The sequence below is a fragment of the Lucilia sericata genome, unplaced genomic scaffold, assembly GCF_015586225.1.
Source record: "Lucilia sericata isolate MDLA Ls3-8-SP2 unplaced genomic scaffold, ASM1558622v1 Contig000019F_arrow, whole genome shotgun sequence".
In the NCBI taxonomy this organism is placed as follows: Eukaryota; Metazoa; Arthropoda; class Insecta; order Diptera; family Calliphoridae; genus Lucilia; species Lucilia sericata.
In genome coordinates this window covers 1,160,403-1,188,272 of record NW_023994058.1, presented here as the reverse complement: position 1 = coordinate 1,188,272, position 27,870 = coordinate 1,160,403, and the positions used below count along the sequence as shown (strand labels likewise).

Genomic DNA, 27,870 nt, shown 5'->3' with positions numbered 1-27,870 from the left:
GAGTAAAACAAAATGTCATTTCAAAGATATTGCATTCTGCAGAAAAATAAGTATTTTCCCAGAACATTAACATAACGATAAAATGATAAAATATTAAATATCTACTAAAAAATATTAGAAAGAAGTATGTGCGTTTCTTTCAGTTCTGAAAAACAAATCGTTCCTGTTTGGAATATTAGTACTATGTAGGTTTCAGAAAAGCAAAAAACAGTTTAATTTAGCTGCCTTTTTATTATATAGCTTTGCTTTAAGAAAAAAATGTCTTTTCGTGAACTAATGTTAATATCCATTTTGAAAATTTTATAAATTACAAATATATATTCTATTTAGTTGAAAGTGCTAAAAAATAGCTTTTCACTACTTCTTCATTAACTCATTATTTTTATACGGTAATGACATTGGAGGCAAGTACTTACCACGCTCGCTTACAAATAACTACTTAAATAAGTACTTACGGAGTTAAAAAGTTGTTTTGTTAAAAAAACATAGAATACAAACCTGTGCTTCTTGTTCGTTTGCTCTCATACTCACAACACCACTGCTTAGAATAGAAAAACTGGATTTGATGTTTATTAGGCAATTTTAGCTTGATCATTTCCATGTCTTTTGAATCAGTATAAAAATTTATATTTATTTGTTTAAATTTGCGGGTTATTTTGTTTTTAATTATGAAAGGATTGATGCTAAACTTGGAATAGTTAATTTTTGTTTATAACTGCACTACTTAATTAACCAATTCGTCAAATAATATAAGTCTTTAGAATTCTAGATATATACACAATTGTTTTTGTTGTGATTATGTCTGTGCGTTTTTGTGTATATAATATTTTTGTAATTGCCAAAAATCAAAATCAATCATGCAGAAAGTATCCATTGATACATTCAACCATAAATAATACAATCATTTGGCAAATCTCATGGTAACCCGAGAATGAACTGAAAGAAACAAAAAGAATGAAATGTAAATCTTTTTACTTGTTGGTTTTTCATCTCTTTTTCGTTTTCTTCATTTCAGCCAAATAAACACAAATATAAATAAATAAACAAGGGTACATTAGCACGGACACACACATACATGCATTTATGTACGTACGTACATACATATGTATTTGAAAGCATGTTTATGTGAAAAATAAAACATGACATTGTGCGGTTGGATTTTTGCACAAATGCTATGTACATAGTGTACAGTGGAGCATTTCCTAAATATTAAACCAGTCATTCCTTACCATGATTTCTGATTTCCTACAAAAGTACATTTTATAGTTTGTTGTCTAATGTTTGATTGGTAAATATTTTGCAGTAGTGTTGCGTTTACTTAAACTCATAGCAAACTGAATATTAAAGTTGTAAAATTATATGCTTTTAATCCACGGTGAAGTGTGACAATTGTATTTTTTTATTTAACGTTTCTGTTGTTTTCTATTTTTTATGTTCATATTTAGTACTTTGCTGTTATTGTTGTAGTTATTGTGATTTTGTGAATTATTTGTGAAAGTATCACAGTTGAATTGTTGTTTATCAAATTGGAAAAATCACAACTTCAATTGACAGAAAATAAAAATATACAAGATTTTTTATTGTCACTGCTGTTTAAATGGACAGAATCGAAGCAGTCAGAGAGGATATAGTGAAACGATTACGAAAAAGACAAAAAGTAAAACAAAAAAAAAAACAAATAAGAGGAAAAACTATCACTGCCAACGTAGAAACCAGCAAATGAAACAAAGGATAAGATAATGATGAAACTAAATATTATTCATCCATATTGAAATTCCGTTCTCGATAAAGCATAATCACTGCAAAGCGAGCAACAGTCTGTTTTTAGTTTACATGAATAAATTTAATCCTTGGAAATGGGACTCGAGGAAGAATAATCAAAAGATAAGTCAAGAAATTTGATGTAGAATAATAAGATTCGATTACAGAGTAGTAGATTTGTAATAAATATTTACAAGGGGTTGTTTTGCTAAATGATTTTGCTTTAGGAATTACAGTTTTGTTATAAGTATATATTACAAAAAATAAGTATATATTACAAAAAATAAAAACTTATACGTAGATAAAATAATATTATGTTAAGAAATAAAGTACTAATTGCAATATTATTATACATTTGAGCCAAAAGGTTTATTTGTAAGAAAGTTTGCTTATAGTATAACACTCAAATAAAATACTTACTTACACGTATGAGCAACATTAAATTAATGCTATTAAATCAAATATTAATCATACGACCAACAGAACTAAACATACTAAATACATTTAGGGCAGAAGTCGGCAGAGAGTAAAAAATTTATAAATTTTTATTGTTTTTTATAAATACATGTGTAATAAATACATATTATGTACGTGGAAAGAGAAAAGTACTACATACTGAAATTCTATTTTGAAAATAAAAAAAAGCAATACTATTCGAATTCAACAACATGTTGCAAACAATTGTTAGCCCACAATTTACAACATATACTTTATATATACACATGTGTATATATATAAATTTAATAATATTGTACTAAGACTCTTAAAAGCAATATGCAATTGTAGCTTGTAATTTAATAGAAGTATTTGAATTAAGTCTACAATAGAAACCTCTTCTGTGGGCCAATCTTTTACACATACTCAGACACGTATGCAGACTAACACATATAGACTTGGTTTAATTTGTCATAAGAGAGAAAATGGCCAACAATATAACTATCGACAGTTGGATAAAGCAATACAAAAAACAAAACAAAAAAAATCGAAAGAGGATAATGTCATAAAAAACAACTGGTGCAAGTCATGCGGAGACATGTGTGTATAAATTATGCCAAAATGACTCTTAAGACTAACTATACTTTCTTGTTTTTCTGCTGTTTTCAAATGTCCACTTGTTGGAGTTGGCTGTAAAATGAAATTACACTAAAAAACATTTTTAAAAAATAATTAAAAACATGCCAGACACTTGAAAACAGTCAGAAGCATCACTGTGGGTCTTTTTAAAATATATGTTTATATTATTTAAGATTTGGCTCAAAATTTCAAAAATTAATAATTATTTAATTTAAAAAATATAATTTTTAAAGTAATCAACATGAATCCTTCTTTACACAATTTACCTTTTCACTTACATTAGCTAAAAAATACAAATAAATGTATAGAAATCATTATTAATTATACAAATGAAATGAAATGATTAATTATACAAATGAAAAATCATCCACATGATCTTGTTGTATTTATTTTTAACCATCTGTGGATCTCAAAGTAGTTTAGTTGAAATTTTATTTTTTTTATTTTTGTGTAGTTATAGATATATTTACGTTATTGTTTTTACTTTTATGTAGACAAATATACATATGTACATACTTACATATCGCTCATTTACTACAAGACTGATATAATGAAATTTTAAACAAATCAAGTGAAAATTAAATCAGATTCCGATAGTAGAGGCTAATATGTTTCTGATCTAAATTGAAATTTAATTTTCATTTATCTAAATAATATTCGTGATATTATTGAATAGAAATTGAAATAGAAATGCATAAATAGAAAAATTTGAAATTTGATAAATATATATCAAAGACTTTAGTACGATGTATGTTTTGTAGTCGTCAGTTCAAAAAAAACTCCGAATTTTGGATTATGCCAGTCTTATAGTAAATGAGCGATCTGTATGTACAAGTATATACATACATATGTATAATATATGTATATTTGCCTGTTAGTTATTTGCGCTCAAGCGAATAATTAGAAATTATATCCAATTGCCTTGTGGCTGATTTTTGATTTTCATAGAAATTGAAACATACACAAAATCAACCAACCAACCAGCCAGGCAGTCGGCCATCCAACCAACACGCATACAATAACATACATTTATACTGATATGAATTTAAAATTTTGAAAAATAAGAGTATGTTTGTATCTGTGTGAGTGAATGTCATTGACAATGTTTAGCCACATGCCTACTTCCGTTTATACCATCACCAACCAACCATTCCTCTAATAATACAAAATACATTGCAGTTATTGCACTTGTTGTTGGTGTAGCAGTAGTATGGTTTTGAAATCAACATGTATATGTGTGTGTCTATAGCACATTCTAAATTGTATCCAATGGTTTAGAATCATACTCATTCTCTTACAAACAAACAAACACATCATGTAACTTTTATAATAGTGTCACTCACTACACATATTTGTATCTATTTCCACATACCTTTATATACTCACACTTACATATGTATGTACATTCCAGAACTTATACACATAAATACACCTGCATAAACTACATACACAAGAATATATTCAACTTATTTTCAGATAAATTAGTTTCTATGGGCATATGTTCACGAATTGGTATGTTTCACAACAAAAAATGTACAAATATACCTGAAGGCTGCTACATAAGCTGAACAGTTCTCAGATTTTTGTAAAAAAATACTAGACACCCAAGTAAAATTAAAAACAAGGAAGACAAAATATCTTAAATATATTTCTTAATTAAAGCTGTTTATTTTCCTCTATTGTTTTACATGATAAAGTTTAAATTGAGCAAAGGGAATGTTTTGGGAAATAAAGGATAACATTTGGTATATACATATGTATATGTTAGTAAAAATTTTTATGGATTTGAATTATCTACATCCGTGAAAACCGATGTCTTTTGATTAGGATAATGCACCAATGTTAGTCCTATGTTATATGAGTTTTAACACAATTTGAGTTACACAGGGTCAAAGTTTGACATTTTTGCAGAAAATGTGTTTTTTAGAAAAAAAAAAAAAAAAATTAAAAATAGCTTAGTTAGTTAGTTTTTTCAATCTCTCGAAAAAAAATTTAACAAAATTAAAATTTTTTTTAGATTTTTTTTGCAAAATTAAATTTTTTTCCAATTTCGGCCCATTCCATCTTATTTATTTTTCTGTCAAAAAGCTTAGATCTTTTTGGTCGCTTAGTGGAATGAAATGTTTTGTAACTCAAAACAAATTTTTTGCATTTAGAATGTAAGTCATACTAAAACCTAAGTATATAGTGAGTAACTAGACAAATTAACCTCTCTGACGCTATGAAATATTTCAAACAAAAATCTCACATATCCACTCGCATCTCACTAAGGTAGGTAATAAATTATATAGATAAGAAGAAACAGATGTTTGGCAAAAATATCAAAGTTTGACCCATTGTAACTAAGAACGTTCTCGACCGATCTTGTTGAAAATGTTGTATCTAAACTACTATTTAATAGGACCAATATTAGTGCAAATATCATAACGCTTTAAGAAACAAGTTTGTTTCTATAGACAATTGCACACTTTTGTCCGTTGGGCCTGGTGTTGTTGTTATCGATGTTGTAAAATTTTATCCGGTTTTTTTTCGAGGACCACGCATTCTGTCATTACTTTTTTCAACTGCGAACGTAGTTGAATATTTTTCATTGTATAATTATGTAGTATATGTACATTATATATTAAATAAATTGATCATTTGTATTCATTTAGCATACATAAGGCTTTCTTGTAGATTAGACTTGAATTAAATAGAGCATTTTTTCTTATTTCTCATTTATATTTGTTATTTTTAGATGACAAAGTTTTCTTCTTTGAGAGGTAGAAATGAAGAAAGTGAGGGGTTCCATTTTATCATAATTATAATCTTCAAAGATGTTTTTTGTTATTCCGTTAAGTCTAAATATAACATGAATATTTAGCAAATACTAATAACATGACTTTCACCTCCCCTTTATAACATTGAAATGAAAGCTACTTGCATGAGAAGGGTCTATGTAATCACTCACAGATATAAAATATGGGTTGATTACAAGTAAATGATAAAATTTCATTAGGAAGTTCAACAACGTTTTCACACTTTTATTCGGCACCACGAAAAGTCTTCTTGTGGAGAAATTGCAACAGCTACAGCAAACACATGTTAAAATATAAAGTCTATTTGGACTGTTTCCGCCTTCTTCTCGTTTATGTTTATTCCTTTTCTAGTTATTTTCGTTTTACTTTATTTTTTCTTTTTTGTTGTTAACTTTGAGCCACTGATTTACTTTGTACAATTAGAGCTTTACCGAAAATAATCACTACGTGCTGTTGATGATACCAACGTGTGATGAAAATCAATCTGATTTTTTTTTGCTGTATAATCTTCATACATTTACACATGTGAAGGATGTAAGTGTGTGTTAAGTTTAAAAGAAAGACAGAAAACTGGAAAAATTATAAGACTTAAGGCGAATTTTAGTAACACTTCTGTACGATATTTATACATTTCCATAATTATATTTTCTCTGTAAAACTAATTTCCATTACAAAGATTAGTTATACATATTTTTCGCATTGAAATGATGAGGCCAATAAATATTTTTCGAAAATTAATATATAATTTCATTCGGATATATTTACATTCATTTTTCAATCATTAGTGCCAAAAGTGTAGAAACAGGTTTTTACCAGAAATTGTAAAAGAGAACAAATTTGAGCAATTAAAATTATTTTCTCTTTGCCAGAACTTGCAGGTTTTAGCCAGAAAATTTTTTCCTGGCAAATAGAAAAAAAATTGTCAAATAAATTATTTGTTTAAAAAAATACCTACATTGAAAATAAAAAACGTTTGATATTTTTGATTTATTTTCATAAATAAGTATGTGTGATTGTAGTTTTTCAATTTTATTTAATTTCAATAGAAATTTTATGAATAAACTTCAATACAAATTTATTGAAAGAGAAATTTAGTTTTTCTGTTCCCGTACTTTTTATAAGTACGAAGAGAAAATTCATTAATTCTCTTTAGCCAGAAAAGTTCTGGAACAAAGCTTAAATAAGTTATTTTAGAAAAATACTTACTTCTATTCTTATAAAACGATTTCCTAAAAAAATATCCTTTAAGTCAACCTAAATGTGAATTTTTAATGAAAATGAATACATTAGACCGACTTATTTTGTGTGAAAAGCAAAATCGAGTTTTTGCTACCCCACCCAAAATTTGCTTTATTTTTTGATGATTCCCATAGTATTTTAAGCCTAGCTAGACCAAATTAAAGAAAGTAATTTTAAAACCCGTACCCAATGGTGTGTTAAACATTAGTAATATATTTAATTGTTATATTCCAAAAAGCTTAACTAGTACAAACGGGGTTAGAGTTGTTATGGAAAAATACTACATAGTACTAGAAGTAGTTAACATTTTGAAAACTTTTCCTTTCAAATCAGAGGATAAATAGTGAATGAGGTACAGTTGCATGCAGAACCCTATGTAAGTACGTCTGTTTTATATTTATTTCATCGTATGCAATTTATTTAAGGCGATTTTTGGACATTATATAACCCACGATATCAAAGATGGTGGTACTTATAGAAAGCAGAATTTCTTCAAACTTTCAAAATTCCTCATGATATCACTTTTTCATTCCTTTGCGTAAAATATATATATAAATAGAATAAAACGTAAAAAGGACCCTTTTAATCATTGATATACATATATAGCTCAAATTATCCATTAAAATATAATAATTATTGACTCCAGGATAAATATTTTGAGAAATGGTATCTTAGAATAAACCAGGCTTTTATTTTCGGTTAGACAAGAGTACCTTATAGTTTCTCCATATAAACGGAGCCACTCTAATGGACATATCTAAGTACAGTCGAACTGGCTTAAAACGAACTCGGTTAACAACAATTTTTGAAGTCCCGTTATTTTGGTTACTATTTTCATACAAAAAACATCTCTTATAACGAACTCGGTCATTACGATTCCTCGTATAAAACGAACTATTTTTTAGTCCCTCAAGTACAATTTCATACAGTTTTCCTTTTTTATAACGAACTTCAAAATTATGTATTGAAAATATTTAGCTTTATTGGAAGAAAAAACTTAAATTTGTTATTAAATATATGAACAAATAACATCAATGGTGTTTTTTTAATTTTTTTTTGTAAAGAATATTTATTAAATTTATAAATCACATTCTTTTAATTTCGTAAAATGTCACTTTATTTTTGGAACTACAAAAACTTCACCCGTCTTATTACGAACTTCACTTATAAGAAATAAATTTGACTGGTCCCCCGGTATTCGTTATAAACAAGTTTAAGTGTACAAAGGTTTATGTACGTTCTTATTTCCTCAAATAAACATATGTACATAAGTATATATACATATATATTCACCTTAATTTTCTCCATTCCTCTGCACGTGTGTAATTTTTACAAGTTTCAAATACACGTGTCATTAGTGGATTAAAGTATCGAATCTGGAATCGTTGAATAAGTATAAGAAAAAGAAAAACAAAGTTTTTTACATTTCATTACAAAGTCATCATCAACATCACTGTCTTCTGTAACATTTCAACAAAGCAACATCATCAATGTGTAAAATTATTAAGAAAAGGAAGTAATTTGAATTCGCAAAACTGACTTTCTTCTTTTCAGTACAATCGGAAAAACAACTTTTCTTCCTTTTTGTGACAAAAATTCTTTTGTACCTCTCTGTTTATACCCGGTATTGTCCGGTTTTTCCGCAAATAAAAGTAATATATACATACATATATGTTTTGTAGTTTTACCAAAATTATTACAACACATTATAAAAAGTATGTAATTTTAATCAAGTTTGCATTCGGTTATCCAACAATTTAATTTTTTTTCATATAAAAATCGATTTCTTATATAAATTAACATAGAATATGGATTTTTGCAATTTTTGTAATTGGGGCATATTTATTCTATAAGCGGTATCTATCATGGATATTTAGTAGTATTTTAACGGCTTGGCATACATATTAAGTATTCTACATTATTTTTGTTTTTTATTTTATTTTTTTGTTCAGTTTTCTTTTCAGACCAGGCGCTGACGCTGTTTAATTAAAAATTAACACAATAACAATAGATATTGAAATTGTGAATAGTTTGAGGTGTGTAGTTGTTGTGACCTTAATAATATGGGTTTATAACAGATACAAATGTAGAAAAACAAGGGAGAAATAGATAAAATATCGGGTTTTTCCGCTGAACACCCTCACTTATACAGGAAATATAGTGAATTATTGTTAGTTTTTTGTTTTTAGAAATATAGAATCAGAAACACATTTTGTTGAAGTACATCATGTATGTTACATTGAAATTTGGAATTATTATTGGCTACATAATGGGTATTACAAATTACATAATTTGTGGCAGAGTAAGTAATTTTTGCACTCGTGAATGTTATCTTATTTATTTCTCTCGTTATACTCGCGAGAAGTATTTTTATTTCTAATCTTAATTTTTTATGTTCACTTCATGAGCGAAATCTATGTATTTTGATTTTTTAATTCATCTCACGAGAGATATCAAAATGAATAGAATTTGAGTAAAACTCAAATACAAAAAATGTGTGCGGCAAAACCGGTTTTACGGCGGTATAAAAAACAAAAAAATTATTAAAAAAATGTGCATGTGTGTAATAACTTTGATTTTACTATTTAACTCAAACAAATTTATTTTTTAATTTTCGCTTTATACCTCTTTTGCGCCCCTTGATCAAATTAAATTTATTTTTGCGTCAAATATTTTGAATGTGCCATTAACATTAAATGTTTTAACTAAGATTTTAGTTAAAAGATTTTAGTATATGATATGATTCAAATAAAATAAAAACTATTTACAAACATACATGTGTATATCAAATATTTCATCTTAAATTCATTTTTATACAATTTTAAATCTAATGAAAATGAAATTAATCCATTTTAAATTAATAATCTGGTATTTGACAAACGATTTCACAGAAAAAGGAGAAAATAAAAAGAACGATCTATGTAAATCAATCTTCATAGAAATATAAAAAATACAATCATATATATACATCTGTAAGTAATCCCATAAAAATTACCAAAAAAAACTTGAGAACATAGATTAAAAGAAACATTTTTCTTGTTATTTTTGGATTTTTATTTGTTTCCAACAAATTGTTGAAATGTTTGTGTGTTTTTATATGTGTATTTAAGAATGTATGTAAGTCAGAAAAAACTTTTATCTTTTTTATTTTCATAATATTATTGTACAACTTCCTTAACTTATAACTTAAATATTAGATATATTTAACCCTTATTTGGTGTATATGGTATGAAATGTACTTTCGGAAAAATTAAAAGTGGACGTTTTAGAATTTACCAAAGGTCCGAAATGTTTTTCCTCTAGGACCATTTACAAATACAAATCAAAGATATTTTTCTTAAATTTATAAATATGAGTGTTTTTTTTTTTTTTTTAAATTGGGGTTAATACGTAATAGTTAGAGTAAAGTTTCTTATTGAAAATTCGACATTAAAGAATATTAATCTAAAATGATATGAATATTTTTCTCACAAATACTACCTTTTCAAAATCGAAAACAATTGTTCATATCACTATTATTTAACAAAAATCATTAGGGTTAATAAGCACAGTGTAACTCATAGTAACTCAAATATACAAACATTTCAGGGAAAATTCATTTGTTCTAATCAACAAACACAAAACTACAAAGTGGACTTTTAATATGTTTTTGATAAGTCACGTCAAAAGCAACAGTAGTCAGTTTTAGTCGTTAGCTAGATACACTCAAACAAAAAAATATAAAGATGCGAATAAAAGAGAAGTATTAGCAACAAAAAAGTTTTATCAAACATGTACTACACTACATAGTACCATACACATATCATGTATGTGTTTTGTATACATCCATAGGTACATAATACATATTTATGTATGTATGTATAACGAGAACACCTTGTGTATGATAAAAAAATATTAAAAAAACGATGATAGAAAAAGTAGAAAAAAATACACTAATACATACATAAGTGCTTTCTACGAATCTTTATGACAACAGCATAAATCAACAATAATAACAACAACAATTACTATAACAACAACAAGCAGCAGCAACAGTAATAACAAAAACAAAACTCAGAAGTATTACCACAGCTTAACGGTCAAGTTGTTAAAGAGAATATTTGAAAAATACAGTCCTTTTTGGGTTTTTATACACTGAACGAAATTTTTCAGAATTAAGAAAAAAAAAAACACATATGTATATTTTCATAATGTTGTTGTGATTGTTATTTATTTTATTACTATTTTCCACAATAATTTTAAAAAATATTTTACAATCTTTTCGCCATCTTCAGAAATATTGAACTTGTCAATATTTACAATATAAGCTATTGTTTGTATACTTTTTTGACTCGAAATTTTTAAAGATGACATCCGAAAGACAAAAGACATTAAGCTCAATTATTTTAGAGTTCCAGAGAATTATTTTTTCTTATCATGGTTTATTATAATTATTTTGAAGAATTTCTCTCAGTTCAGATATTTGAAGTTACATTTTGTTTCCTTACTTTTAAACTCACATACATACATACAAAACACTCATACATATGTACATATATTGTACATTTTTCCATTTTTTGTCTAGTCCTTTTATAACTTTCTGTGTCTGTGTGTGTTGGATTTGACCCTAATCAAAAACAAGTTGAAAATCGTTTAGGTTTTTCTAACTTTTCTTTGCTTTTTTCACTTTTTTGTTGTTCCCAATTTAAGTTTGTCCAAAAGTAACTGGAAAAATATAGAAACAAAAAAGTATTGGGGAACACAATACTTTGTAAAGATGATGGCTTATTTTTTAACAGATTTTTTATGTGGGTTTTTTTTTGTTTAACTATAAACAAATACATACTTTTTTATGGAAAAAAGGGGAATAGAATTCACATATGAGAAAATTTTTTATTGTTAGTGTACAACAAAAATACTAAAAACAACTACAACAACATAAAAGTCTCTATATCGAACTAAATGAAAAATGATTTAATATGAAAAGCCATCAACAGATGGTATAAATAAGAAGAGATCTGGATTCACATTATGAATCAACAATAACAACAAACAAACCTGACGAAACTCGTAACAAGAAGTCGTTTGAAAATACTAAAAAATAGGATTGTTTTCTGTTATTAAAGATCTTTGAACAAGAGTTAAAAGCACCACAAGAACAACAACAATAGCATTAACAAATAAAGACGTTTATTTTGTTAGCCTTTGTTGTTGCTATCGTTGCTATTAATTAGATGAAAAGCTCAAACACTCGATGTATACTCACACTGATAATATCAAGTATGTACGTTAATGGCCAATATCAGCTAACAACCACCGATTTGAACAGAGCCTTCGTAAAGATTTTAAATCATTTAATCCTTCTCTCTAAGTATATGTAAGTAAAATTGCACGCGTCAAAAAATGATAGAAAAGGTTAAAGACAGTGGTTTTGTATGATGAGCTTAAATTATAATTTGAATAATATTATATTGCCTTGAGGAAGGAAACTAAAAATCAAGAAATTTGAATGAATCATTTGACCATTTCTAGTTACAAATAAATATGTTCGATTAAGATAATTTATTAAGACGTGATTTAATAAAAAATATATTTTTTCTTATTTTTTTTTAATCCAGCAAGAACTTCAATATTCGATTTTTTTATACATTGATGAAATTTTTGACAAAATCCCTACAAAAAGGAAATTTACTTGCTAGAAATTGGAATCACATATTTTAAACATTGAAAAGGTGTTTGCATCCGCGGTCCACATTATCATCAACATTAAAACATATTAAAGCTTAATTTGTAATATTTTTTACATTTTTAAATTTCCGGCAGTCATTGCTGTAGGTGTAGTTTTTGTTGTTGTTAATAAACACAAAAATTAAAAGAGAGAACAAAAATTGGGGAATGTTTACAAGAAATGTAAACGACACGTGTACCTTGTGATGTTGTGATGCGACCAAGCAACAAATAAACAAGCAAACGAATGATGTTGTGATGTAAAATGGTGAAGCTGTTGCTGTCGCTGATGCTACTGATGAAAATGTTTCTTTTGTTGTTGCTCATCTTTATCATCTTGTATTATATTATGATTTTCCGTTATGATGTACCATAATCCTGCTGCTATTTTCCGTGAGTGTATGTGTGTATGAGCGAAATGTATAAAATTTGTAGTTTTATATGATGTACGAATGAATATTTTTGTATGAACGTATGTATGTTTTGTTCTTCATAAAGATGAATGCGTACGTGTGTATGATGGTATTCGTTGATGGAATTTTAATTAAATTTTGATGTGGTTGTTAATGTGTGCATATGTTAGTCAATGAATGTGTTTGTAGCAAGCAACGTTAGTCCTTAACATATGTTTGTTTAGTTGCCTCAGTTGTTGTATATTCGATCCTTCATATTTTCCTCTTTAGACATCCCAAATCATACAGACTCAAACATAGATTCAACGTACATGTTCATCATTATTATCATCATTGTGTATCAGTGTATATGTTTATGAGTGAGGTTTTTTTGTAGGTGTAGTAAAGTAAATTTTGATGCCTCTGTTACTTTTGGGTTTGTTATGTTTTAGTTGTTTGCTGTTGTTTCATTTGTTTCAAACTGAGATGCCTATTGTTGTAAATGATTTTCAGTTTGAAGTGGATTTCCTCTTATAATCATTATAGTACACTCAAATACATACATACGCTCATATGAGTGGAACCTTTTTAAACAATTCTCAAGTTTGAGTTTGTTTTTGGCAGGTCAAAAAGGAAGGATGAATGAAGTCTTTACATATTGTTACTTTTCGAAAACAACTACTTGTAAAATTATAAATTCTTTACAACTAAATACTTAAATATGCATGTACTTGTAAAAACGGCAAACCTTTTATATTTATTAAATGGATGTGAGGTATTCTGCTTAGGTATTCATTATCAATGTTTCGAAAAGTATTTGTACAGTTATATCAAATCTTATCTATGTATTTATAAATTTTAAAGATTTTTTGTATCATTTAAATCAACCAGATGGGAACTAATGAGATGTTAAATATTGCCCGATTAATTTTACATTTGAAAAAGACAGGTATATATAACGCCCTGTAACAATTTTGAAAAAAAGCTTTCACACATGGAAAAGTTGATATGCATGTGAAACTAGAGTCCATTTATAGCAAATTTGCATACTACGTGTTTTATAATCAGTTCTTATGTCCTTATAAAATGACTTCAAAGTTTAAAGGAGTTACAATTTCAAACAAATGTTTTAAATATTAATATGTGTTTTATTATGCTAATATTGGTATCAAATGAAAAATGGGAATCTGTACATTCTTACTATATCACCGTGCAACAGTTATTTTCTTACATGAAAAAATCTATGTGGACCATTAGTAATAACTCTGTGTACATAGTTCTTCATAATCAGCTCTTATGCCCCCTGTAAAAGAACCTTAAAGTTTAAAGGACATATGCTTTCAAAAGATGGAATTCCAAATTTATATAAAATTATATAAAACAAGTAGGAAAGTACATATAGTCAGGCATGACCATGAGTATATTTTAAAAATTTTTATTTTTCATAAAGAAACTTTTATGTTGAATTTTACCTTAATTCCAAAGTATTTAAGCAATTTATTGATAAAAAAGAAATTTTCTAAATGAGGCTTTATATAGGAGTATAGGTCAAACATGGGCCGATCCTCATTAAATTTGGGAAAAGGATATATTTTTAAATAATAGTTAGTTATGTTAAGTTTCATTGCTGGTTACAAGTCAATTTTAGACGTTTAAGACATTTTTTGAAGGGGGCCGATCATTACGAAAATCTGCAGTGTCATTTACACTTATATAAAACTTATTTGTGCCAATTTTTAGAGAGATAATAGTGTATTTGACGTCCTTCGTCCCTGTGCCAAAAACATGCTTGGTCTAAATTTCATCAAATTATCTTGAAAATTGCGGCCTGTAGCTCGCGCACAAGGTTTACACGGACAGTGATTCTGAATCGATCGGTATACTTTAAGGTGGGTGTAGAACCAATATTTTTGTGTGGTACAAACATCAGCACAAACGTATAATACCCTCCCCACTATAGTGGTGTAGGGTACAAAAAGTTGGTATCAAATGAAGCTCTGCTTCAAAATAATATTATTTATTTCAATTCATCAGGATTAAAAAAGAAATGGAAGCTTAAAGAAAATTTGTCAAAAAAAGTAGTTAAAAATTTTTGTTCCGAAAATGAGACCTTTTTTAAATTTAATTTCTTTTTCGATTTTTTGTCTAAGTGAGTTAAACAATCCAAAAAGTTCATCAAACAATGCAAAAAATGTTTTATATCTCATTGGAAATAATAATTCTTTATAAGATAAGATTTGGTAAAAAAGTTAAGAAAATATAATTTTAATGGAACAATTTTTGAAGAAAACAAAAATGTCCTATTATTTACCCAATTTTACACTTTTCAATCGAGTTCCGGCACGGGTTCCCGTTATCCGATTGGACTAAAATTTAACACCAGTTAGTTGAACAAAATAAGACCCATCTATACAAAATTGGTATTTTTTTGGATAAATCTAATGTACATGCTTTAACCCAGTCACGATTTTTAAATAATTCTTCTCTAAATTTGATGTTTACATTTATTGTTAAACAACTAAACAAACTGCAAGTGAATTTTATTTAAATCGGGCTTACCATTTAGAAGTTACAGATTTTTTAATTTTCTATCCCACTGTATATGTAAGTCCTAATTTCTAAGTCCTAACTAACTAATTCGATATCGACATAAAGTTCATCACAAATAAAATTTATATGTATATCTGTAAATTGTATCAATAATTAAAAACTATCTAATTTATTATTAAATGTGTAAATAATATTCTACTTATTTCTAAGTATGTTAAAATCTCTTTCAAGTTAAGTGCCACTCTCTAAGTGTGACCTTTAACTGAAATAACGTTTATACGATTTCAACTAAAAACTAAGTCTTGATCTGATAAACACACATTGCATAAAGAACCCTTATTTCTATTTAAACGGCTATACAATTAACACTAAGTCTTGACTTGAAAACGTTTAGAATTAAATGAAAGTCCGTCAAAACATACAGGGATATAATGTCTTTTTTCTTCTTTGGTGTAAAATAAATGAAAATTAGCTTTGAAATAACTTAAACTAATACCAGATAATGGCAGATGAATGAAGAAGGACAGCAGCTAAGACTACACTATTTCAACTACTGCTACAACTTCTTCATCTAATTTAAAAGGACATACCAGCCAATGTCAAAATATAGTGAGGAAGAGAGAAGATGAGGAAAAACAGTGATGTGCATGTAACCACAAAACCACTACAAAGTACAATAACAAAACCATTTAATACCAGAGCGACTATGAATATTGAAGGAGTATTTATCAAAGAAAGGAAAGAGTTGAATAAGGAATGGAGGATAATTTTAAACCTTTATCTACAAACACCACAAAATACCACTAATACCACCCCACTTATACCACCACTACTACTGCTTCATCAATGGTTATACGACTACAGAAGTAAGTGGTGAGAACCAAACCAAAAGTATCATCATTACATTAAGTTTCAGTGCAGCTTATATTTTAAGCTACAAAAATAATTGAATTCTTAAGCAGCTTAACGCCATTATAATGCTTAGATTGGAAAATAAACAAAAAATGGGAAACGTTGAAAAAAATAATCACCATCAACGAAATCACAAGATTTTCACAAAGCAGCACTACAATAAACATGGCAAAGGCAATCAGTTTGAAATGTACTTCTAGATGGATACACAACATATATAGAGATATTTGCCAATACAACTGCAGCATAATACAATTGTCAAATAGTTTAAGCTGACCTCCACTACAGACCAAAACCAATAACGTTCATCACCTCTTCTCCCTCTATATTATAAAGAATATATTTAAATCCTGTTATTCTGTAGAGTAGAAAAATATTATTTTTGTATGTGTCGGTTTGGTAAAACTTAGTCAAACATTTTGAGCAACAACTGCATTTGCAACTGAATTGTTGAACTCGAATTTATATTTTTCAACTGCTCCCTTGTTGAAACTTAAGCCAGAAAGTATCATGAATTATATTCCATGTCATAAATTCTTGGAATTCAAAAATGAACTAAAATATGTATGTATACGATAATTTCGACGACGTTCATTTACTACAAGACCGGCATAAATAAAAAAATCAGTTGTTATAAAACATTACAGGTTGTAAATAACTTTCTTTTCTGAATTTCAATGAAAAATCTTATTAACGATTGAACTTTGGTGAACGCTGTTGTTCATCACTGTCTATAAATGTATAATTAGCAGGAAGCTTTTATTTAACTAACACAGGTGCGGATCCAGCTCATGTTTGGGGAATTTCTGAGTCAAAGAGGATCAGGTCTCCGAGGAGTTGTATGTAATGGTGTCTGCAAAGAAGCACAGGAAAACGAAAGGTGAAAAAGGAAAAGAGCCGCCATTTTACGCCAAAGTCTCCAAGAGAAGACTGCGGGATGATCTCTGCTATGCAGTTTACGACAGGCAAAATTCCTGAAAGCGAGGAGGTACCCACTGCATCTATAGTCAATTCAAATCCAAAGGTCGTGGTGGTGACCACTGTCACGCTAGAAGACAGTTTAATGGATGACCATGATTGAGGTTATCTAAATAAACCTCCATTGGATCGAGACGGCTACCAACGCTCTGATAAATAAGCATATGTGAAATGCTTTGGACAATTAGAAACAAGGTTTTAAGATTAAATCACATAAATTTGCAACTTACTGGGATCAGTATCGTAGTAATCTTGATGAATACAAGAAAATTGTTCCAAAGGCCACACGAGACTCCTGGACACTTTTCTATGAACAGGTAGGTAGCGTAAATGACGTATCGAAGATAAAAAATTCCTATCCAAAACTCATGTCCAACCGGAATCTGTGATCGATGACATGGGCAGGAGGTTGGAGGATATGGAGCCTACTAAACAATGAAGAAATAGCTATCTGAACACCTTTGGACAATTTTTGCTAAGACCAATGGGTGAAAAGTTAAACTCATTTGAATAAAACCCTGTATGACCAAAATGTCCAACTTTGATTCCCTCTAAGTCCGGTAGTTCTTGACCGATAGATTTTTTGAGTAGGGTCACTTGACACAAAATTGCCCATATGTATTTTCTAGTACTCAGTTCAAAAAATATGAATATTGTATTATGACAGTCTTGTAGTAAATGATCGATATGTACACACTACTTATATACCACCAACGTATACTAATAAATAACAGAAGCAGTTTAGTGCAAGAAAACAAACTCTGCAAATATAAAAATAGTGGAGCAAATAACAGAAAATACTGATTTAACGAAACAATTATAAACTCACGGCACAGAAGGCGAACTAAGGAAGACCAAATAAATTTTATAATTTTGATAAATTGAATTGGCCTGTGTATTCCCGTGCATGGATACATATAATCTAGTGTCTTATTTAATTAATTCTCAAATGCAATCTGTGTATGAAATCAATTATAACTAGAGTCCTCAAAAATATCCAGTTAGTTAAAAACATTTGTGTTTGGATTATAGGGCTTTGAAAATTGGCATAAAAAATTGGCAAACGGTTACAAAAGACAATAAATAAACTTAATTTAATTATGATTTTCTGCAGTAAAAATTTTAAAATTATGTTTTAAAATCTTTTGTTCACATTATTATATAGTTAGTAAGTTAGTTTGAAAGGAGGATGTATGTTTCATTAAATCCGAAGAGATTTACATAAGACCTCATCGCACCTTTTGTTTGCTCCTTTACCAGTGTCTCCGGTAGAAATTAAACAGACTTGAACACTAACTACTGACCTACCAGAGGTACACCACAGTAGTACTCACTATTTTACTGGAAAATTCCTCTTAGTTGGTCCCATTTTAAAAAATTAACCACAGAAATGGTAAAGGAAGCAGTCAATTTTCAGTAGAGTGTCGTATAGTCAAACATAAGGAGTGTGGGTTACAGTATGAGAGAATGACCATGTTAATGAATGAATACTTTGCCAATTAAAATAGATGGGTTGTAGCTGAAATATCATTTGTGAATAGAGAAGACAGTCGGTGGGTGTACCACCCACAACAATCATCTTTACATTCAACCTCTCATATTGTGCTTGCATGACTGCAGTTGTGCAACATTCAAATACTTCAAATTATTGAACAAATAAGCACTGAAGTTCAGTGTGTAGTTGTATGTCTACACGTGAGTGTGTTTGGAAGCTAAATGATAAAAAGCTAAAGACTTTTGACATGCAACACTTTGAATGTTGACGTTGTTTAGTTGATTTTCATTTCCATCTTCATGTTTTTGAACTCATGCTCTTTTATATTTTTTGTTTTGCTCGAGTATTTGCTCTTTTGCACAGTGTTGAATAAAGCTTTAAGTAAAACGATGATGAAGATGTTGATGATAATATACTAAGCTGACAAAAAATACCAGCACATTTATGTTTATGAGTCTGTTTTGTAGTTATCCTTAAACAAGTACCTACTACTTCTAAAGGTCCCTTTAACAAGCATCACCGAGTTGTTAATAATAATGTTTTTTCTCGTGTAGTTTTTTCATGCATATTATTTTTCTCTTCTATTTTGATAAAAGTACTTTAAACTTAAGACTTGGTAAGACACGTAGCCACTAAATACTTTCGTTTCCTTTCAAAGAAATATGAATGCTATATATTCCACACAAATATTAAGTGCAATCAGTATTGACTGCTGTGCAAGAGTGGTGTACTACTCGTGTACTTCGGTGTATGTGCCAGAATATATTGTGCTAATTGCTTTAAACTAAGCACATCATCTCAACCGAACAACGTCAACCAACGTCTATTGCTTTCAATATCATCCATCGTCAAGTGTCATTGAGTTTATTTATAAAAAAAAAACTTAAAAATAAAAATAAAGAAAAAGTATACGCTTTCTAAGAGCAATAATTTTGTGTAAGAGTATTTACACAAGGATAAACTCATGTGGCTGTTACAAGTCAAGTGCACTTGCTTTCTGTAGAGAAGTCATCATCTCCAGTTGCAACATGCAGGAAGGTGTGCCAATAAAATTTTATGACATTATGGCTGACAATTTCTGCTTAGTGAGGGTATAATAGAAAATATTTTTATTGCAAGTTTAATTTCGAAATGATGTCTATGGATCTTAAAAGTAACTGAGCAATAGTAGTATTTATTAGCAACTAAAAAATATATACATAATATGTTTGTAGTGTACGATAGATTTCTTAAATTTGCGAATTACTTACTTCCTGAATGTTGATTTTTTTCTAATTCCATTCATTAGAAATTTATTTAATATCTTCATTTAACTTACTTTATTTACATTCTTTCATATTCCTTATGAAAAATAAAACACATATAGTTTTTTTTGCATATTTTCAGTTTTGAAATATTTATATTTTATATTTTTACGAATATAACTTTTTACTTTATTTCTTTTTATATATAATATTTTAATAATGTACAATATATTTTATTTGTGTAATCTGAGATAAGTTTGGGTTTTATTTATAATAATCATAATCATAATTATGTTTTTATTCATAATTAAATAATACGACAGGTAAATTATTTTTGTATTAATGTTATTTACCTTCATCTGTATATTTTTCTTCTAATTGATTGATTATCTACAGGATATTTTACAAATTAATTATTTTAAAATTATAAAAGTATATTAAGCAGTTAAAGCAGTTATATAAAATTTAAATTTTATTTACAGCATCAAACGAAAGAGAAAAAACATTTACAGTTTGAGATATTTACATACTCCGTAAGAAGATTAACATTGGCAAGAGTGTTTTAGAGGGTTTATCCTTCTAATGTTAATATTGATTTATTTACATAAATTAAAAATGCTTAAATGTAAAAATTATAAAATAAATTATTGGTTTGGTCTTTATGTGAATTTTTTGTTGCTTGGTATGATACATTATGTTTACAGGGAATCTTTAGAAGATCCTTCATTCTTGGGAAATTTATTTGTTATTTATTTTATACAAAAATATATATATTTTTTTAATTTGTTTACTTTTAGGAAGTTTTTATTTTTTTTTTTAATAATTTATTAGTTTTTGTTTAAGAAATATGTTTCTATTTGGTTTCTGTTAGTCCCAATTTTGCTAAATTACCCAAAGTTGTGGCATCTCCGGGCTGCAGTCTCAGTGCTTCTTTATAACTTGCCGCCGCTTTACTTGTGTGACCCAGTAAATGTAAAATGGCGCCGAGATTAGTATGTGCGTGGGCATCACTAGGCCGTAGGTTTACAGCCTGGAAGTAGAGAAAACAAACGGAGTATTATTATTTTTTTTTATTTTTTTGCTTCTTAATGAAATTAACTTTTAGAAATTAGATGAACAAACTGATAAAAAAAACAGTTTTCCAATTCAACGAAATTCAATTGCAACTTATAAAAAAATATATGTATAATACTTTCACATACAACTTAAGTCATAATTACATAAATTTACGATATATTTGTGATATTTATTTAGATATGCAAGGATAATATTAATAATTATTTTTGTTAACACTTACCTTTCTATACCAAATTTCTGCTTCCTGTTTGCGATCCATTAGTCTTAATGCTGTTGCTGCGGCTACCACTAGAGAGTAGTCTTGAGGTGCTAGCTCAGCTGCTTTTACTCTATATGTAATAGCTTCAGCTAAGCGAGTTTGTGTTGTTAAGAATTCAGCTAAAATAACATCAATAAAGACAGAAGTGCAATCGTGTTAATATTTCATAATAGTTCCTTGTTTTAACTAAAATTTCAAAGAAAAAAATATTTCATAATAGCACTTACCGTAATGATGATAAACGCTGGCTTCTTCAGGTGCCAATTGCAAAGCGCGCTTAAACCACATTTCAGCTTCTGAGACTCTACTGCTCTGTAAAAAGCGATTTTATTTTTATCTAATCAAAAAATTTTACTCCATCAACATACATTTCTTGCCAAGGTTACGCCATAAGAGAGATGTGCGGCCACCTGATTTGGTTGCAACTCTAAAGCTGCTCTATGATGTCTTTCAGCCTCATCCCACTGTTGTAAGCGACCAAAAATATCTCCTATACGATGATAGATCACATCTCGTTTGTAGTAGTGATGTGGAAGTTCATGCAAAGCTTCACGATAAACGGCTAAAGCACGTTGTAATTTGCCCTGTTCGACATAAAGTGCTCCCAATTGCAGGTACGATGAAATTCTGGCGTTTTCATGAGCCGAACGGTCTCGCACACCAGTACCATCAACTTTGGAGCCCTCTTGTAAGATTTGAGCGGCATCCTGACATTTGCCCAAAGCTATTAGTGAAATACCCAAATTTAAGTAGGCCACTATAAAAACATTACAATATTATTCCATTAATTCCTGTGACTAGTTTGTGGAAATAGACATGAAAGTGGAGCCTTTTTTATACTATACTTTTTTATACTACTCACCCGCTAAATTAGGTCGAAAATTCAAGGCGTTCTTAAAACTTTTAACGGCATTTTTATAATTTTGTTGATTTTGATATAAAATTCCTCTGCAATAAAAAACAAATAATACATTAACACTCATCATAAACGCTGCTAGAGAAAAAAAACTTTCATTTTTTAAGCAAACAAATCGTGTTCATGTTTTTCTCTTCCTCTTTTAAACTATATTTTTGTGGTTTTTGTTCCATAATTGTTAAATCAAACAGTCCATCAACTTGTTGTAGTTTTTGTATTCAAACAATCACCAATGTAGAAAAGAGAAATACTCATTTAACAAAAATACAAATAAAAGTAAAATTCAAGGTCTTTGATTTTATACTAATTGCAATTTTTTTAGAAAAAGCTTGGAAATGAATAAGAAATGAAATACTGAGTAGGCAAATAAATTTTTTGAATAAATAGAGAAGAAAGTTAATAAAAAAAGAAATTGTAGTTGTGAGAAAAATATGAGAGTTTTATGTCAATTTTGTTTTTTTCATTCTAATTTTTTTCGTTAATCGAAAAAAATCTACTTTGTTGGCATTTTCTGTTTGCCTTTGTTGAGTAGTAGACAGAAAATTTTAATAAATTTGAAACTTCAAGTTGTCTGTTTGAAGTTTTTAAACTTCTTCGTTTACATTTTAAACTTACGTGGATGTTGTAGTTTTGCATAAATCACGACATTTTGTTTAGATTTTTTTTAGATTTGATAAAATTTTTGTAGGAAATATTTTGCTTAAACACATGCAGTGAAAATCCGAGAAATGAAGTTCAAGTACATGAAGTAATGAATATTTATACCCTACATCACTTAGTGGGGAGGTATATTAGATTTGTGCTGATGTTTGTAACGCACAAAAATATTGAACCTATACCCACCTTAAAGCATACCAATCAGCTTAGAATCGTTTTCTGAGTCGATTTCAAGATAATTGGATGAACAGAACCCCTGAAAAGTGATTCTGAGCTGATTATTTTAAGTAAATTTTTTTTCTCGATAAGTTTTATATAAGTCTTGATGACTTGGCCAAATTTCGTACAGATCGGGCTTCATTTGACCCTAGCTCCCATAAAAAGTCCCCTTCAGAAAATGACTTCAAAATTCACTTATAAACACTAATATCGAAGTGATGAAATTCTGCATAAATAAATATTATAAATATTTAAATCTATACACGAAATTTTATCGGGATCGGTCCATATTTGCCTCTAGCCTCCATATAAAGTCTTTTTCAGAAATTTTGTTTTTCGTTTATAAATTGCTTAAATACTTATATTGGAAACAAAGTACTATTCAAGATAAATGCAATTAATGATAAATAATATTATAAAAAATAAATCACATTTAATATTCATAACTGTGTAGGGTATCATATGGTCGGTCACGACCGACTATACTTTCTTATTAGTTTTGTTTCCTTTATATTTATTCTCCTATAGAAATACCTTTTCAGAAAATTACTCTGGTGGTCATAAATCTCGTATTAGTATCGATATTGTGTTGAATTTTGAACTAAATAAGTTTCATAAGAACATTAACCGATTAAATTATGTGCGGATAAAATAATTTGGGACTTATTTCGAATTTCAGTACGAAACATATTAATACATACAAATGAATGTTTACATTCAAATACAATTCGGTATAAATCCAGTATGTACATATATTCAGAATTCTGAAAGGAAAGCAAATCCCAATATATTTAACATGTGTATTTTAAAGCCGATTATTTTATTTTCAAAGTTAAGTTCATTTATCTTTCGCCTTAGTTTTTGAATGTTAAGAATGGTTATTAGTTGCAGAAAATCATTTGTATCAGTGCAATATTGCAGCTAGAATCGCTGCCCATTTTAAACCATTAAATCCGATTTAAAAAGATTCCATTCCCCATTGTCTTGTTAACAGTTTTTGTTAATTTCTACTATAGTATTTTACCAGTTCTTTGGTGTATTTTGTGTATTCAACCAATTTTGCATTGTTGCTTTTGTTGTGTGTGTAAAAGTGAACTCATTCATTTTTGTATTGTATTTTGACATAAATGGGCTTTTAGTCCATTTTCATGGAAATCATTTTGGTGCTGCAGTCGTTTTCTTTTGTATGTTTGTTTGCGAGAGTTTTATTTTATATTTTTTGTCGTTTTTGTTCTTTTTGACAAATTTGTAGGAAAATCCGTTCATTCATTCACTCACTTTTATACGTTTTAGTATTTTATGTTTTCGTTGGTGTTGTTGCTTTTCTATATACATATGTATTTATGTACATATATACATATGTACATATATATGTATTTAGATGTAGTAGTTTTTGTTGTTCTTATTTCTTTTTAAAATTTCATTCAATTGACGGAAATGCTTATGTGAGCAACAAAACAAGTAAAACTTCTCACAAAGTACACAATCTAAACGAACATGCACCACACATTCTCTCACACATTGACTCACAAACAAACACATTCAGCTTTAAATGCACATAATAGTCTGGTTACGTTTACGTACGAGTATTTCGTATGATATTGTATTAGTAATAAAAAACAAAAGGCCTTCAGTATATAGGCCTTTCTGACAACCTTCTAAAATCTTGCTATAGAGTTTAATTTTTATTCTAACCAAAATACCTTCTGAAATGAATCCGCTCTACTTTCAAAAGGATCCTCAAATTTCCCATTTATTTTGATATAAATAGTTAGGTTTTCTAAAATAAAATTTAGTTTCATACTATAATTTCGGAGTCGTAGTCTTACTGAAAAGGCCTTGTAGAAAGTTACTTTGCTCCTTATTTTTACCATTGGGAATAAAGGAGAATAAACATACATACATAGATATAAAATTGTGTAAGTGTGCGTGTGTTGGAAAATTGTGTGCTATGTGTGAGTATTTGTTTGAGTGTGTATGTATTTATGTGCATTTTATCTTGAAAATGACATTAAGTCTTTTACTTTTCTCGAATTTTCCATGTTTTGCATTTGTTTGCCATTTCATTCATTTAATCTTTTCAACTAACACATGAAAGCAATCCAAAAAGTATAGTTTTTAATGAAATCTAATAAGTTTTTAACAAAAAAATGCCTGTAAGTAAATTATCAAATGGAAAATTTCTATACTCACCACCAAAGAAACGATTTTTAAATACATATATTCTAATCAATTATAAAATTTTACGACGATCTAGCCATATCCGGCAGTATTTCTGTTTTAAACTTTATCGAACCTATTTTAACCAGGGACCGAAAATAATTGTTACTTTTTTCTTTCGAAAGAAAAGGTTACGCAAAAAATCCCTTTATTTTATTTAGGGACTTTTTAACCATTATTATAAGATTTATATTATTTAGGTCTCCGTAACCAATTAACATGAGAAATATATTTTTTGGTTTTGAAGAACCGTTATTTAGCAACCAATATTTTTTTGGTAATCGATAACCAAAATTTATTTAATTTATTTTTGGTCCATATAAATATTAACGAAATTAAAAGGCAAATTAATTTAAATTATATTTTATTTATAAAATGAATAGACATTTGTTGCAAAACTGGCCGGTTCATTTACTTTGCCAAAGATATTTGAAAAAAATATAACCAATAAAATTTTTTTGGTTACGATATATATTTTTCTCTGGTATTGGTTACGACGACCAAAATCAAATATATCTTATAATAATGGTTAATTATAACACTTATTTTAAATCCGTTACTATTATTTGTTAAGTGAGACCTTTTCGTCATATTTCTTATAAACGTTACGTCCCTGATTTTAACAGTATGTATTAAAAACATATGCTTGTATTTTTAACAGTAGGTATTGATAAAGCTTGAAAATCTGCATGCTTCAATTATGTACTTACATATGTATATTGAAAGTTCTTTTAAAACTATTGTCGTATGTATTTAGTTTTTGTGGATTTGAAATTCTCCTACATTTGTTGATTTCGATGGCTTTTTATTGCTGCATCGTGTGCTGGCTGGATGGTTTGTCGGTTAAAAAAGTTAAAAAGAAACTCTGAAAAACTCAAAGTCAATGAAAATGACAATCAGGTCTGTTAAATTCAAAAAAAAAAAAAAAAAAAAAAAAACATCTAAAAATTTGTACAATTCATTTCTGATATGAATGATGTCTTTCGGCATGTCAAAGGATTCTATAAGTTATTTCTCTGAAATTTATTTTGTTTTTCTTTTGCATGTCGACTATTTTTTGGAAATCATTTCTATGGATTATGCTTTGGTAAATGTGTTTGCAAATATTTTATTATTGTTTTTGTATTGTTTGAACAACAGGTTTAAAATTAAAACAAGTAAGAATGTACAGTCGGGCATGACCGACTGTATGATAATCTATACCAGTGCGTAAGTTAAAAATGTGGATTATTTTTTAATAATAAAGCATTTAGATTTTTTGCCTTAACTCCGAAATATTTAACAACTTATTGACAAAAAAGAGATTTTCCAAAAGAGGAGTTATGTGAGGTCAAGGGTAAATGGCCCCATCCTTATATATTTTGGTGGAGGGATTTACGTTTACATTAACGTTATTTATGCAGAATTTCATCGTGATACTAGTGTTTATACGTGAATTTTGACCATCATGTGATTTTCCGAAGGGGACTTTGTATGGGGTCTAGGGTCAAATATTGACTGATCATTATGAAAATCGGTAGTATAATTTAGTGGTATGTATATAAAATCACGTTACGCCGACTTTTGTAGAGATACCAGAACATTTAACATAATTATGAGCTCAAAATAGGTGCTCGGCTATATAATGGACCGATTTTAACCATTTGCAATGGGCTTCGATCCTGGTATAATGTTTATACCAATTATAATGTTTATACCAAGACTTCAGAAACAATTTAATTTTTTCTAGAACGGTTTCATACATAAAAACTTCAGGTTCTTGAATGCCAATTTTGGAAATAATAATATCGCATTTACTTCTACAAACTGTTTTGTGGAATATTAGAATTTTTAGAATTGAACTGAATCCAACTATAATTTTTTTGTTATAAGAAGAAAAATATAGAAATAAAGCAATAAAATTAATATTTACAAGGTGTAATGAAATTTTTAAAATATCTTTATATTTGCGTAAATATTTACAATGGCAAATACTTTTCAAAAAATAGATTTACACACACCAATCAATTTAAAATACAAAAACAAATTTAAACACTAACACCTCACACTGTTGGAAGGTGCGGAAACATTTCTTCCTCTTCTAAATAATCACAGCAATAGAAACGTGTGTATAAATATCAGCATATGATATTTGGAATTGTAAAATGAGTTTTATGCCACTGACTGTTGCGTGTTAACTTTGTGGCAAAAGGTATAAACGAAAGGTTTCGAAATGGGGAAAAAGTATTTTTATATTGTAAATAATTTATAAGCCCACAACACCATCCCTATTCAACTTAGTGTTCAAACCATTTGAACTTGAGTAAAAAAAAAAACATACAACATGAATGACATATTACTACTACAGCATTACACTGAGATTTTTATACCCTT

General features: G+C 28.4%; 1 protein-coding gene across 1 annotated transcript in view; it reads right to left on the bottom strand.

Moving 5' to 3' along the window:
- Window positions 1-20,931: 20,931 nt before the first annotated feature.
- LOC119607589 (protein O-mannosyl-transferase TMTC2) overlaps window positions 20,932-27,870 on the bottom strand; it is a 112,739-nt gene continuing 105,800 nt past the window's right edge. Inside the window, 5 exon segments of the mRNA XM_037961570.1 lie at window positions 20,932-21,179; window positions 21,447-21,604; window positions 21,713-21,797; window positions 21,854-22,242; window positions 22,348-22,433. Coding sequence (XP_037817498.1) covers window positions 21,003-21,179; window positions 21,447-21,604; window positions 21,713-21,797; window positions 21,854-22,242; window positions 22,348-22,433 — 895 coding nt within the window. The 3' untranslated portion in view covers window positions 20,932-21,002.